Consider the following 15,579-nt stretch of genomic DNA (forward strand, 5'->3'; position numbering starts at 1 on the left):
GATTAGGTCCCACAGAGTGGGCCTTCTCCGGGTCCCGTCAACTAAACAATGTTGGTTGGCGGGCCCCAGGGGAAGAGCCTTCTCTGTGGTGGCCCCGGCCCTCTGGAATCAACTCCCCCCAGAGATTAGAACTGCCCCTACTCTCCTTGCCTTCTATAAGCTGCTTAAAACCCACCTTTGTCGTCAGGCATGGGGGAACTGAGACACCTCCCCCGGGCATATACAATTTATGAATGGTATGTTTGTATGTATGTTTGTTTAGCAAATGGGTTTTTTAAATATTTTAAACTTCAATTTAGATTTGTGATGAATTGTTTTGTTTTGCTGTGAGCCGCCCCGAGTCTGCGGAGAGGGGCGGCAAACAAATCTAAATAATGAATGAATGAATGAATGAATGAATGAAAGCCAACAGGGTGACTTTGGGCCAATCACCAGGAGAAAGTTTTAGTTCTGCCTTAGATATGAAAGCTGGCTAGGTGACTTTGGGCCACTCCAGGGTTGAAATGCTACCCGTTTGTCCTGAGGCTTCACCCACTCGCCTGGACATCACCATTTTCTTTTTCTTTTAGTCTTAGCGCATGTCTTCGGAGAGGGGCGGCATACAAATCCAATGAATGAATGAATGAATGAATGAATGAATGAATGAATGAATGAATGAATGAATGAATGAATGTGCAAAACCTTCTGTGCATGCGCAGAGAGTGAAAAAGCAAGCATGCAGAATGTGTGTTTCTGAACCAGTAGAGAAAGTAAGTAGATTTCACCACTGGGCCAGTCCCTCTCTCTTACCTCAGAACATATTGGGGTGGCATGCAAAGGAGATGAATTTAAAAAACCCACCATGTAGTAAAAACAGATCAACCCACTTCTCCCTTCACACTCTGGAAGCAGCAACACAGTCAAAACAGCAATCAAATTTATATTTTAAAAAATGGATAGTTTGCAACATATAGGACACTTTACTAATTCCCCCAAAAGAAAATATGCCTTATTAGCAGTTGGATAGGACATAATCAAGATATTCCTACATCTAGATTTTACTGGAAGATCGGTATGTAGATAGATAGGAAGGGGAGGAGAAGGAGAAGCGGAGGAGAAGAAAGAAAAGAAAAAAAAAGAAAAAAATTATGAAGAAGAGAAAAAGGAGTAGAAAAAAAGAAGGAAGGAAGGAAGGAAGGAAGGAAGGAAGAAAGAAAGAAAGAAAGAAAGAAAGAAAGAAAGAAAGAATTATGTCTGCATTATTGCCAAGAAAAGCATATGGACTGTTCCTCACACTCACCAGGAATTACTGGAGTTGGTTTTTGTCTAAAAATGTACATCCTGATTTTCTAGCGCATAAGCACAGTTCATATAATATCACTGTCTTCCCCATTTCCATCAGGGCATCCACATGTTTAAACACCAATTTCTAAGTTCTGCAGCTATTCTTTGCTCTCCCTTTTCAAGATTACATCTAAATATTTGTTTTTTTTCTCTTGGAAAATTGCAAATGCCCATTTCCCTTAAGCTTTTAGCAACATAAGGCTGGGAGGTTTGATAATTATTTTTATGTGTCTCCTCCTTTTAACAAAAAAGAGAAAATATATGTGTTAACTCTGCTGCCTTTGTAAGCCCCCCTGTTTCCCTCTCCCCTCCAAACACGGGGGAATTTCAGACAAACTGGCAGAAAGAATATTTCTGGGTATTTGAACATCTCTCTTGTTTTGACACCTCTCCTTGAGGTTAATGAGTGAACAGTTTGATCTTCCTTGACATTTTGACTTTTTCCCTCCGAAGCAGCTGGTTGTAGCTGTCTCTTCCGGAGCAGAGGAGCCAAAATGCTTCAGTTAGTGTTTGGCAAGATAGAGTAGAATAGAATTCTTTATTGGCCAAGTGTGATTGGACACACAAGGGATTTGTCTTTGGTGTATATGCTCTCAGTGTACACAAAGAAAAAATAAAAAAAAATCAAGAAGCATAAGATACAACACTTAATGATAGTCGTAGGATACTAATAAGCAATAAAATCATACTAGGAAACTATTAATATATGTGCAGAATAATCCTTGTTTAGCAAGAATGTTCACACACAAAAACGTTTAGATTGAGATTAGTTGTGAATAACTACTCAGCCACATACAGATATACTAATTTGTATTTACTTTGAGAAATAGCATCCTATAAACAGTCTAAAGTTATGCACATAATAAGTCAGAATAAGAATCCAAACATTTACCAAGTCCATAGTCTTTCTTACCAGTTGTCTTTGTCATAATCAGCAAACCAAAATATCAAGTCTAAACACATTTTAGCTGAGATACGTAACTACAATACAGAGAGATTGCAGAACTAACCTAACAGTGAGTAGCCATTAACAGTGAGTAGCCACACAAAGAGAAACAGAGAGGGTGGCTCAGAGAAATAAACTCTAGCTCCCTCTTGTGACAGTCTGCAACACATGCAGCTAATATATTGCCAACCCAACAGTTATAGACTGAGTTCTAACAAAAACCATAAAAACAATATAAATTGTAATCCAATTAAATAAATAAATAAATAAATAAATAAATAAATAAATAAAGATACAAGCAACATGGTTATAGTTATAAGTGGGAAGAGACAGGTAGTAGTAGGAATGTGAAAAATAATAGTAATGTAGCCTTAGTAGATAATTTGACAGTATTGTGGAAATTAGTGGTTTAGCAGAGTGATGGCATTTGGGGGGAAAGTTCCTTGTGCCTAGTTGTTCTGCTGTCCAGTGCTTTATAGGTAAACCTAGAAATTTGAAGGTCTCCACTGTTGTGTTGTCCAGTATTGTAAGAGATGGTAAAATGGAAGAGTTTCTCCTAAAATCTACCACCGTTTCTACAGTTTTGAGTGTATTTAGTTCACGATTGTTCTTGTTGCACCACGAGGCTGTTTGTTCGGCCTCCCATCTGTTATTATTATTATTATTTCTTGTTCTTCTTTCCCTTCTCCTCCTCCTCCTCTTCCTCCTCCTCCTCCCCACTCTCCACTCCCTTCTAGTACTGCTGATGTTACCTAGTTGGGTAATGAGATGTCTGTAAGAAGTTTAGAAAGCACCAAGAACCTTTCCTCCTCCACCACAAACCCCACTCCCTTTTAGCACTGATGATGTTACCTAGTTAGGGTAATTAAATGTTTGAAGAAAACAGGCAAGCTCAGAGAGCACCAAGGGTTCCACGGTTCATTTTATTTTCTTAATTTGAAAAAAGTAATAAGTGTTCCCCCCCCCCTTTCTGAGCAAGAGTATGCTGATGGCTCTTAGCATGACTGGCAAAATTGCAATTCCCCCCCCCCTCCCTTTCCTGATTTTTAAACCCAATTAATGCAGTTTTCTGACTTCCTATCCAAGCCGCTCCATACTAATTCTGTGGGGCCTCTCTCTAGAATTCAGTTAGGCACTTCTGCAAACTATGATAACAGGGCAGTCACGTTCCAACAATATTAACTTCAACAGCCTCACAATTCAATTAATCTTATCTTTCTAACTCCCAATTACAGGCGGTAATTAAGTAAAGAATAGGGTCATAATCCAAAGAGTGGCATTCATCGTTGACTGCCTTCGAACAGTGAATGCGCCCCAAAATTTCAACACATTCCCAGAAGAAATAGGATAGCTCGTTTCTTGCTAATCCACCGGAAGAAGCGCTTGGATCTGGACTAATTTATTCATTGTTTTATTTGTTTTATGGCTTCTAAAAAAATTAACATTCAAGACAAGTAAAACAGAGAGAAGTTATAGGTAATGTCCCAGCACTCCTTTTCTGTCCATATTTTCTTTCTGGCTCACCCACTTAACATTAGAGCTTGAGTTTGCTGATCATTTCAGAGGGAAAATATCACTTTGATCTTTAGAAAGTTTGGGATATATCGCGGTTTTAAAAAAAATATATCTTTGTTTTCAAGAGTCTTTGTAGCTGTCAATGAAAGAGGCTTCTCCTATGGGAAACCCAGGAACTTACCCATAGAAGAGAATATTTGTAGCTCAAAGTTGAACTGTGGGGCCCTTGGTGCTCCCTGAGTTCTCTGAGAATTTCTTGCAGATGTTTCATGACCCAACTGGGTAATGTCACCAGTGCTAGAAGAGAGTGGGATTTAAAAGAGGAAGAGAGGAGGAGGAAGAGAGAAGGAGAGGAAGGGAGAAGGAGAGAAGGAAAGGGAGGAGGAAGAGAAAATGAGAGGAGGAAGAGAAAATGAGAGGAGGAAGAGGAGGGAGAAGGAGAGAAGCAAAGGGAGGAGAAAAGGAGGAAGAGGAGGAGGGAGAGGAGAGAAGGAAAGAGGAGGAAGAGAAAATGAAAGGAGGAGGAAGAAGAGAAGGAGTGGAGGAAGAGGAGGAAGGAAGAAGGAGAGAAGGAAATAGAGGAGGAAGAGAAAGTGAGAGGAGAAAGAAGGAGAGGAGGAAGGGAGGAGGAGGGAGAGGAGAGAAGGAAAGGGAGTAGGAAGAGAGAAAGAGAGCAGGAGGAGGAAGAGGAGGGAAGGGAGAAGGAGAGAAGGAGGAGGAAGAGAAAAGGAGAGGAGGAAGAGAGGAGAAAAGGAAAGGGAGGAGGAAGAGAGAAGAAGAGGAGGGGAAGAAGAGATGGAGAGGAGGAAGAGAGAAGGAGAGGGAAAAAAAGATCATCCGTGGTACTTTCTAAGCTTCAAGGTTTCACTGCCCATTTATGTAACATCATCAGGACAAGTCATATGTATAGTATAAACAGAGCAAACCCCACTCTCTCTTCTAGCACTGATCCATCTAGCACCACTAAGCTGATATGTAACATAATCAGTGCTACAAGTGAGTGGGGTTTGCAGAGGGAGGAGGAGGAGACTGGTGCTTTTGATGCTTTCTGAACTTGATTGTATCTGATGATGTTACCTGGTTTGGTAATGAAAAGTCTTGCAAGAAAATAATGAGCCCAAAGCTAACCAGCCCCCTCCCCCTTCCAAGGAGCTTAATAAGGAAAGCCCCAAGTCTGCGGAGAGGGGCGGCATACAAATCCAATAAATAAATAAATAAATAAATTGTGCACAGATAGGCCTTGTGTAATAACCATTTGCTCAGTGGCTATTCAAAGTTACAGTTCTGCTGAATGGGAGTTACAACTGGTCCTCAATGTTCTGGCTGTGTAGCCCCCTCCCCCCAAAGAATTCAGCATACACAAAGTCTGTACAAACCTTATTTTACTATTTAAGGACTACTAATGAGATTTCTTAATAGTCGTCAAACACAAATAGTTTAAGCCAGTCTTTTCTGAACACTGGCTCTTAATTCAACTTCATTAACAGCCAGCGTGAGTCCACAAAACAATAACTCAAGGCTGAGTCAACTGTCTTGTAGGTAACAGCAATCTTGGCAAAATGCCCAAAAGCAATTTGCAGGAAAAATGCCAAGAGAGAGAACAAGAGCCAACCAGAGGTTTCTGGAGTCTCAAGGCATGAAGGAATATAAAGGAATGTTGGTTCCTTGTCATCATCCCTTAAATAGGCTAGGGGAGTGGTCAATGAGCCCCAGGCCTTACTTTCGAGTGCCCAAAGGGGACTTCCTTTACCCTGAAACGGGCTTTTCTCAGCTGATATATTCAATGGCAGAATGTTTTTCACAATGCTATAACAGTTTAGCCACCTTTTTCTCTCTCTTTGTCCCTTGTTTGTGAAAGTGGGGCTCCGAACGAGAGTTTAACCTTCCATGATCCTGCTGTGTTTAAGATAATTGCAGGATCTTGTCTTCCAATATCTCAGGAGCTGCCACAAAGAAGGGGCGGTCAGCCTATTCTCCAAAGCACACGAAGGCAGGTTAAGAAGCAGTGGGAGGAAACTAAACAAGGAGAGAAGCAACCTAGAACTAAGGAGAAGTTTCCTAACAGTTAGAATCAGTGGAATGACTTGCCTCCAGGAACTGTGGATGCTCCAACACCAAAGATTGTTAAGAAGAGAGTGGATTTGTGTAAAATGATCTAGGGTTCCTGCTTGGGCAGGGGTTTGGGCTAGAAGACCTCCAAGGTCCATACCAACTCTGTTATTCATGTTTGAAATACTGATTAAGAGAAAGGAGGAGATGTTTTGATGTTTTGGGCAAAACTCCTGGATGTTGGGTTGTGAAGGGCAAAGAAAAAAAATTATGCCAACAGATTCCTAATGAATCAATTTGGGAGCAGAAATTCTAGGCTTAATTTTTCTGATGAGCTCTTCTTTCCTTTGCCAGGTATGCTATACCTCCAGAACACGGCAAGAGGCTGGAAAGACTGGCCAAAGGTAAGATTATTACATACATCAAAAGGGATTGGCTCTGTGCCTGCTCAAGGACAAATTTGGGGCAAACAAATCAATAATGTTACACACGTTTTGATGCTACATAAGCTGAGAACATGCGTGTAGCTGTATATGACATTTGTGATCGCTTCTGTATGAGGGGCATCCATTGTGGTGTTCTGTGACCAGTTTCATGCATCATATCTTCTAAGGTTAGCCATTGATGTTTCTTTCCGCCTGCTACCGGACAAATCCCAGCGACCGGTAAGGTCCCACAGAGTTGACCTTCTCTGGGTCCCGTCGACTAAACAATGTTGTTTGGTGGGCCCCAGGGGAAGAGCCTTCTCTGTGGCGGCCCCGGCCCTCTGGAACCAACTCCCCCTGGAGATTAGAACTGCCCCCACCCTCCCTGTCTTTCGTAAACTACTCAAGACTCATTTATACCGCCAGGCATGGGGGAGTTGAGATAGCTCTTCCCCCTAGGCCATTACAAGTTATGCATGGTATGTTTGTGTGTATGTTTGGTTTTATAATAGGGGTTTTTAGTTGTTTTTTATTATTGGATTGTACATGTTGTTTTTATTATTGTTGTTAGCTGCCCCGAGTCTGCAGAGAGGGGCGGCATACAAATCCAATAAATTATTATTATTACTATTTCCTAAGCCTTTTAGATTAAAGCAGTGCTTTTCCATCTGTGATTTGGGGAGGGATGCGATGTCGACGCGGGGGTCTGCGAAGGCTTGAGGAAATGTTATGATTTAAATCTTCAGTTAAGACAGAGGTCTTCAAAATTGGCAAATTTAAGACTTGTGGAATGGAGAATTCTGGGAGTTGAAGTCCACAAGTCTTAAAGTTGACAGTTTGAAGACCTGTGAGTTAAGACGGGGGGGGGGGGATCTGTGGCCACAAAAGCTATTTAAAGGGGTTCCATGGTGAAGAAAACATTGAGAACTACTGGTTGAAATCAATCACCTCACCTATATAAAGATATTGATAAAATTGAATAGGTCCAAAGACGGGCTATAAAAACGGTGGAAGGTCTTAAGCATAAAACGTATCAGGAAAGACTTCATGAACTCAATCTGTAGAGTCTGGAGGACAGAAGGAAAAGGGGGGGACATGATCGAAACATTTAAATATGATAAAGGGTTAAATAAGGTTCAGGAGGGAAGTGTTTTTAATAGGAAAGTGAACACAAGAACAAGGGGACACAATCTGAGTGAGGATAGATGGGGGAAGGATCAGAAGCAACATGAGAAAATATTATTTGACTGAAAGAGTAGTAGATGCTTGGGACAAACTTCCAGCAGATGTGGTTGGTAAATCCACAGGAACTGAATTTAAACATGCCTGGGATAAACATAGATCCATCCTAAGATAAAATGCAGGAAATAGTATAAGGGCAGACTAGATGGACCAGGAGGTCTTTTTCTGCCGTCAGTCTTCTATGTTTCTATTTTGCTAATCCTGCCAATATGATAACACCTACAACCATTCTCCCTGGTCTATGGAAAACAATTTTTCCACTGACTGTGGAGGGAATACAGTAGTTTCACATGCTACTGCACACGTGCAAATGAAGCCGATTCCATGGAAAACAGTTTCTCCACAGAACCAGTCCTTGGTGCCCAGAAGGTTTGGAGACCACTGAGCAATGGAAACTGCAGTTTAATGTTTCCAAAGGTAAAATAATGCACTTGGGGAAAAGGAATCCTCAATCTGAGTATTGCATTGGCAGTTCTGTGTTAGCAAAAACTTCAGAAGAGAAGGATTTAGGGGTAGTGATTTCTGACAGTCTCAAAATGGGTGAGCAGTGTGGTCGGGCAGTAGGAAAAGCAAGTAGGATGCTTAGCTGCATAGCTAGAGGTATAACAAGCAGGAAGAGGGAGATTGTGATCCCGCTATATAGAGTGCTGGTGAGACCACATTTGGAATACTGTGTTCAGTTCTGGAGACCTCACCTACAAAAAGATATTGACAAAATTGAACGTGTCCAAAGACGGGCTACAAGAATGGTGGAAGGTCTTAAGCATAAAACGTATCAGGAAAGACTTCATGAACTCAATCTGTATAGTCTGGAGGACAGAAGGAAAAGGGGGGACATGATCGAAACATTTAAATATGTCAAAGGGTTAAATAAGGTCCAGGAGGGAAGTGTTTTTAATAGGAAAGTGAACACAAGAACAAGGGGACACAATCTGAAGTTAGTTGGGGGAAAGATCAAAAGCAACGTGAAAAAATATTATTTCACTGAAAGAGTAGTAGATCCTTGGAACAAACTTAAAGCAGACGTGGTTGGTAAATCCACAGTAACTGAATTTAAACATGCCTGGGATAAACATATATCCATCCTAAGATAAAATACAGGAAATAGTATAAGGGCAGACTAGATGGACCATGAGGTCTTTTTCTGCCGTCAGTCTTCTATGTTTCTATGTTTCTATTTAATACACAGTATTTTTACTCCGAGCAGTCCTGAATTTCTGCCTGTGGAAATTTTACTTAGGAGTGAAATGCTTCTATCAAAAGGACAATAATTTATCTGTCTTAAATTCAATAAATTCAATATCAAAAGGACAATAATTTATCTGTCTTAAATTCAATAGGTTTCAATTTTCCTCTGTCACGCAAAGATTTTTGTCTTGTTGCTCTTTTGCCTTCTTAACTGTCGTTAAGAAAAAAAACTGTAAGTAGCTGTTCTATTACACCTGACTTCTCTATTCTTCAAAATAATCAAGATAAAGTGAGTGCCAAGGAGAAATAGCAGAAGACTCACTTAAAAAAGCTTATGCCATATTTTTATAATATAACCCTCATTGGAAGCTTCTTCTTTATGTAATCAGGCCCAGGGCCATTTACAATGTTTAAGACTATCACTCCAGCTTGGGCTAAATAGAATCACTACCAGCTACCACGTTTTCCCGAAAATAAGACCCTGTCTTATATTTTTTTGAACCCTGAAATAAGCGCTTGGCCTTATTGCCATGCACTCAAAAACCTGATTGGGCTTATTATCAGGGGATGTCTTATTTTGGGAAAAAGAGGGTACAGATAATCCTCGACTTACGACCACAATTGAGCCCAACATTTCCATTGCTAAGTGAGACAGTTTTGACCCATTTTACCACCTGTCTCACCACAGTGATTAAGTGAACCACTGCAGTTGTTAAGTTAGCAACATGGTTATTGTTCTGTCGGACTCTCTGGTAGACTCCTCCCAAAAATTCACAGGTACAAATTTCAGACACACACACGTTTGAAAATTCAAAACAATGTTCTTTATAATGAAAATTCACTTAAATGAAGCCCTCTTTTGGTATAGCAAAGAGCCCTCGTCTCCAAACAAACTGGTAATTTGGACAAGTCCCTTATCAGTTCTGTGATACTTAGCTTGCAGCTGTGAGGCAATTCAAAGACCTTCTTCTTTCACAAACTGAAACACACTTTGCTCTGGTTTAGTTTCAAAGCGGGGGGAAATCAGCACACAAAAGGTCAAAGTCAGTAAAGCAATCACGAAACACAAAGATCAGATAATCCTCCACAATGGCCAAACCCACAGGCTGCTCTTTATAGCAGCCTCACTAATGACCACAGCCCCACCCAACCACAGGTGGCCTCATTTTCTCTGATAATAATCTCTCAGTTGTTGTTGCCTTTGCATCGCTCTCCGCATGCGTGGCTGTATCATTAACTCTTGTTCTGAATCCAAGGAGGAGCTAGATAATTGATCTCCTTCTGAGCTGTCTGCCCCACTCTCCTCCTCCCTGTCACTCATGTCTTCTTGGTCAGAGGAGCCTTCATCAGCAGATTCCACCGGGGGCAAAACAGGCCTGCAGCATGTGGATGTCTCCCCCACATCCACAGTCCTTGGGGCAGGAGCTTGGCCAGAGCTAACCACAACAGTTATTAAGTGAATCGGGCTTCCCCGTTGACTTTGCTTGTGAGGAAGTTTGCAAATAAATCAGTAAACAATAGGAGAAAAATCATATCCAAAAGAAATTGCCTGGGGTGTGGACAAGATCTCAGAACCACTGAACTATATCTTTCTCCATGTGGGAGGAGCCAGCAGTCAGGATGGGGGTTTTCTCACTTGTTGGCCAATAATACCACCAGATTATCTCAGGGACCGCCTTCTGCTGCACGAATCCCAGTGACCAGTTAGGTCCCACAGAGTGGGCCTTCTCCGGGTCCTGTCAACTAAACAATGTCATTTGGCGGGGCCCGTGGGAAGAGCCTTCTCTGTGGTGGCCCCGGCCCTCTGGAACCAACTCCCCCCTGGATATTAGAATTGCCCTCACCCTCCTCGCCTTTCGTAAGCTCCTTAAAACCCACCTCTGCCGTCAGGCATGGGGGAACTGAGATATTCTTCCCCCCTAGGCCTTTACAATGTATGCATGGTATGTTTGTTTGTATGTATATTTAATTTTACAATAAGGGATTTTTAGTTGTTTTAGTATTGGATTTACATGCTGTTTTTTATTACTGTACTGTTGTTAGCCGCCCCGAGTCTGCGGAGAGGGGCGGCATACAAATCCAATCAATCAATCAATCAATCAATCAATCAATCAATCAATAAAATAAAATAAAATAAAATAAAATAAAATAAAATAAAATAAAATAAAATAAAATAAAATAAAATAAATATAATAAATACATACATACATACATACATACATACATACATACATACATACATACCGAGTCACAGAACTTTAGCTAGGATCTGCCCCTGCCTGGTAAACCCGGTTTAGTGACTCAGTTCTCGGCTTAAAGATGTGGCAAAGAGATCTCTCCCAACAGCTGACTCCTGTCTCAGGCCTGTTGTGCTCCTCAGTCCAGTGGCTTTGAAGACAGGGCTCTCCAGCCAAGTCGGTCACTGGAAATCTCAGGCTCTGGCTTTCTCTGCCTCTACCGGCCCAGCGTCTGTTCCCAGGTCTTCGGCCGTTTATTGCAACAGTGAGTGGAGGTGTGGCTCGCCGATCGGCTTCCACCGAAGAGCCTTATTCCTATATTTGGCCTTAGTTCTCCCTTTAAAAGGAGCCGGGGTGTCACAGCCGGTAGAGTGCTGTACTGCAGACCACTGAAGCTGACTGTAGATCTGAAGGTCAGCGGTTCAAATCTCATCACCAGCTCAAGGTTGACTCAGCCTTCCATCCTTGCGAGGTGGGTAAAATGAGGACCCGTATTGTGGGGGCAATAGGCTGGCTCTGTTTAAAAAAAAAGTGCTATTGTTAACATGTTGTCAGCTGCCCTGAGTCTAAGGAGATGGGCGGCCTAAAAATTGAATGAATGAATGAATGAATGAATGAATGAATGAATAAAAAGTTGCGAGGTGCCGGCAGTGCTCCTTAAGAGTGACTCAGGCTTCGGCAGAGAGCTTGTACAGCTCCTTTAGTGGAAGCCTCCTTTTTTCTGTATGTAGCCTTAAAATCCGTTGTTTGGTTGCCCACCTTGCTCGGTGCGCCTATCAGCTGGGATGTGGCGCCCTCGAAGCTGAACTCATTTCCCTGGAAGTTTGCAAACCGTTAAGCCTGAGTCTTACTTTTGGAAGCCCCTTTGATCCCAGGAGATCTGGCGGTTGTATTAATTGGAACAAGGGGTTCTTTAATAGTTTTCTTCTTTTTTCTGTTTCCCTTGTCCTCGATGCTGCTCCGGTCGTTCTCCCTTGCACAACGAAGGGGGACGAGCCCTTTTAGCTCGCCATTTTTTGCACACTTTTGGCTTCGTTGCGTCACATCTCAACTTTCCAGTGCAGTTTATCTCCCATTTCCCACTAACTGCCCTCAACTCAGTAGTTCTGGCTCCCTACCTTACTGTAACAGGTCAGAGCCTAATACCAATAAATCCTGGAGCACCGGGGAACTGCCGGAGGACTGGCAAAGAGCTGATGTAATTTCCATCTTCCCAAAAAGGGGAAAAATAGATCCAGGAAACGACAGACCTATCAGCCTGACCTCAACACCAGGGAAGATTCTGGAAAAGATAATCAAACAACGAATCAACAAACGCCTGGAAGCAAACAAAGTAATAAGCAAAACCCAACATGGGTTTGTCCAAAACAGATCAGGCCAGACTAATCTTATTGCATTCTTTGACAAAGTGACAAAAATAGTAGGCCAGAGGAATGCTGTCGATATAATTGACAGGCATTTGATAAAGTAGACCATTGACAGTCATAAATATGAACCAGTTGCCAACCCTTTGAATTTTGATCACATGACCACGGGGAGGCTGCAACAGCCGCAAGTGTGAAAAGTGGTCATCAGTCTCTTTTTTCAGTGCTGTTGTAACTTCAAACAGTCACTAAATGAATGTTGTAAGTCAAGGACTACTCATAATAAGCGTTCTCTATAAACAACTGCATTTCCCCTCCTTGCTTTTTAGTACCTATGTGATACAGACCAAGGGTGAAGCCAGACTCTTGACTCTTTCCTAACCGACTATTTTCTTTGGGATGGGTGCAGGTGGGGAGGGAATGAATAATAAAAAAGGCAGGCAGCTAGTTATTGGGCTGCCCTTCAATGTCAAATAAATAGAAAAAATGCACGAGGTGTCCGGAATAAGGAAAGCATCGCCCCCGTCTCTTAGGAAGCCATTCCCTCTGGCGACATTGCACAAAATAGAAATAACATATTGAAAACCAGTGACTGGAAAATGAGAGCTGCAAACCAATTTTTTTATTCATACCATTTTCTCTTGGTCATATGTCAAGCTTTTACAAAAACTGCCACTTCCGCCATGGATAAAAAAATCTCCATAAATCCTGAGAATCGAAGAAGATGTAGACGTATGTTGGGTTTCAAAAGAGGATCTGGAAATCTGGATTAAACCAAATTCTGTGGGATGTTGTTTCTTTTGCTGCTCACCTCACCTTTTGGGAAGTTAATTCTGTATTGTAATAATTTGGTGAAGATATGTGGTTGTGTTCCTAGCTGTTCCATTTGGAAATGGATGAGTAAGTTGTATTTGGGGGGTGGTTGTGGGGGAATGATTCTTGGTGTGATCATGAGTCCTTTCATAGGAGAGAATATTTGTAGCTCAGGATTGATCTGTAAGATCTTTGGTGTTCCCTGAGCTTGGTTGTTTTCGTGTAGATATTTCATAACCCAACTAGATAATGCCATCAGTGCCAGAAGGGAGTAGGCTTTGGTATGTTTTACTCAAAGTGTAAACAACACCCTAATCAAGGAACCACCACCACACACACACACAGAAAGCCACTAGTATATAAAAAGAGGGAAAAACACCCAGTCCCTTCCACTGATCAATTATCCTCACTGTCAGGAAATTTCTCTTTGTTTCTAAGTTACTTCTCTCTTTGATTAGTTTCCATCCATTGCTTCTTGTCCTGCCTTTGGGTGCTTTGGAGAATTGGTTGACTCTTTCTTCTTTGTGGCAACCCCTGAGATTATTATTATTTATTAGATTTTTATGCCGCCCCTCTCCGAAGATTCGGGGCGGCTAACAACAATATAAAAAGACAATGTAAACAAATCTAATATTAAAAACAATCTAAAACCCCCAATTTAAAGAACCACTCATACATACAAACATACCATGTATAAATTCTATAAGCCTAGGGGGAAGGGAAATTTCAATTCCCCCATGCCTGACGACAGAGGTGGGTTTTAAGGAGCTTGCGAAAGGCAAGGAGGGTGGGGGCAACTCTGATATCTGGGGGGAGCTGGTTCCAGAGGGTCGGGGCCGCCACAGAGAAGGCTCTTCTCCTGGGTCCCGCCAAATGACATTGCTATTGGAAGATATTGGAAGACTGCTATTATATCACTCCCCTAGCCCTCCTTTTCATTAAAAACAAGAGTGGCATTTACTGCCACTTGGCTTTCTTTATTTTTATACCTGGAAATTGCTGACTAAGCCATCCCACAATAATCTGGAACGCCTGATATATGGTATATCTCACATCCATCTGAGATGAACATGGTTTTCCACTTGGTAATGAATTAGCTAGCAAAACCAGTTAGTTAATGTTACGGATGTTGTTTAAAAAAACAGTCCTCAGAAGATTGAAAATGTACTCTTCTTAATTGAGAAGCTCCTAATTCGGCTAAATCCAATTTTGATTTTAGGACAATTGAGAGTAGTAATTTCCTTAAGAATTAGTGCAGTATTTTCAGACGCCGGTCTTATTCTAGCCTCCCAGCTCTGCTTTTAACAACAGCAACAAATTGCTAATTTGATGCCATAGATTTGACATATATACCTGCCTTAGCCCCTGATCTTTACACCTCAAGTCAGCAGAGAGAGAAGGAGTTTAAACTAAATTGTAGGAGAGCAGATCCTTGCTCTCTCTAAGATGGGAGAAGGGAGATGGCTGCGTTATGCACTTGTGTTGCTCACAGTTGTAAGGGCGAACTAACATTAAAGCCTATTTACCGCAGTGGCTTCTATATTTTTATCTTAATTATTATTCCCCATAGCAAGGAGAAACAGAGATGGTCAAATGGATTCTTTTACACACAGAAGAGATTATATTCACCGTAACTTTGTTTCTGTTGGGAAATTGCTTCAGGATTTCGTGCTTTCAATGGGGAAAAAATGAAACTTCAATTTTGTTTTTGCTAATTAGATAGGTTTGTTGTTACAGAAAAAAATAAATAAGTAAATAATATTAATAATAATAATAATAATAATAACAACAATTATTTATTTATTCATTCATTCATTCATTTATTTATTTATTTATTTATTTATTGGATTTGTATGCCGCCCCTCTCCATGGACTCGGGGCGGCTAACAACAGTGACAAAAACAGAATGTAAAAATCCAATACTAAAAACAGCTTAAAACCCTTGTTGTAAAACCAATCATACATACAAACATACCATGCATAAATTGTAGAAGCCTAGGGAAAAGATTATCTTAGTTCCCCCATGCCTGACGGCAGAGGTGGGTTTTGAGAAACTTACGAAAGGCAAGGAGGGTGGGGGCTATTCTAATCTCTGGGGTGGAGTTGGTTCCAGAGGGCCGGGGCCGCCACAGAGAAGGCTCTTCCCCTGGCCCCGCCAACCGACATTGTTTAGTTGACGGGACCCGGAGAAGGCCCACTCTGTGGGACCTAACTGGTCGCTGGGATTCGTGCGGCAGAAGGCGGTCCCTGAGATAATCTGGCCCGGTGCCATCAAGGGCTTTATAGGTCATAACCAACACTTTGAATTGTGACCGGAAACTGATCGGCAACCAATGCAGACTGCGGAGTGTTGGTGTGACATGGGCATATTTAAGGAAGCCCATGATTGCTCTTGCAGCTGCATTCTGCACGATCTGAAATTTCCGAACACTTTCCAAAGGTAGCCCCATGTAGAGAGCGTAATAATATAATAATAA

General features: G+C 41.6%; 1 protein-coding gene across 3 annotated transcripts in view; it reads left to right on the plus strand.

Moving 5' to 3' along the window:
- Positions 1-15,579, plus strand: part of KDM4B (lysine demethylase 4B) — a 324,593-nt gene that overhangs the window by 97,892 nt on the left and 211,122 nt on the right. For all 3 annotated transcript variants that reach the window (XM_070744575.1, XM_070744583.1, XM_070744593.1), the window contains one exon: positions 6,188-6,237. In XM_070744575.1, coding sequence (XP_070600676.1) covers positions 6,188-6,237 — 50 coding nt within the window. The remainder of the gene's footprint in view (positions 1-6,187; positions 6,238-15,579) is intronic.

Source organism: Erythrolamprus reginae, chromosome 1 (assembly GCF_031021105.1).
Source record: "Erythrolamprus reginae isolate rEryReg1 chromosome 1, rEryReg1.hap1, whole genome shotgun sequence".
Taxonomy (NCBI): Eukaryota; Metazoa; Chordata; class Lepidosauria; order Squamata; family Dipsadidae; genus Erythrolamprus; species Erythrolamprus reginae.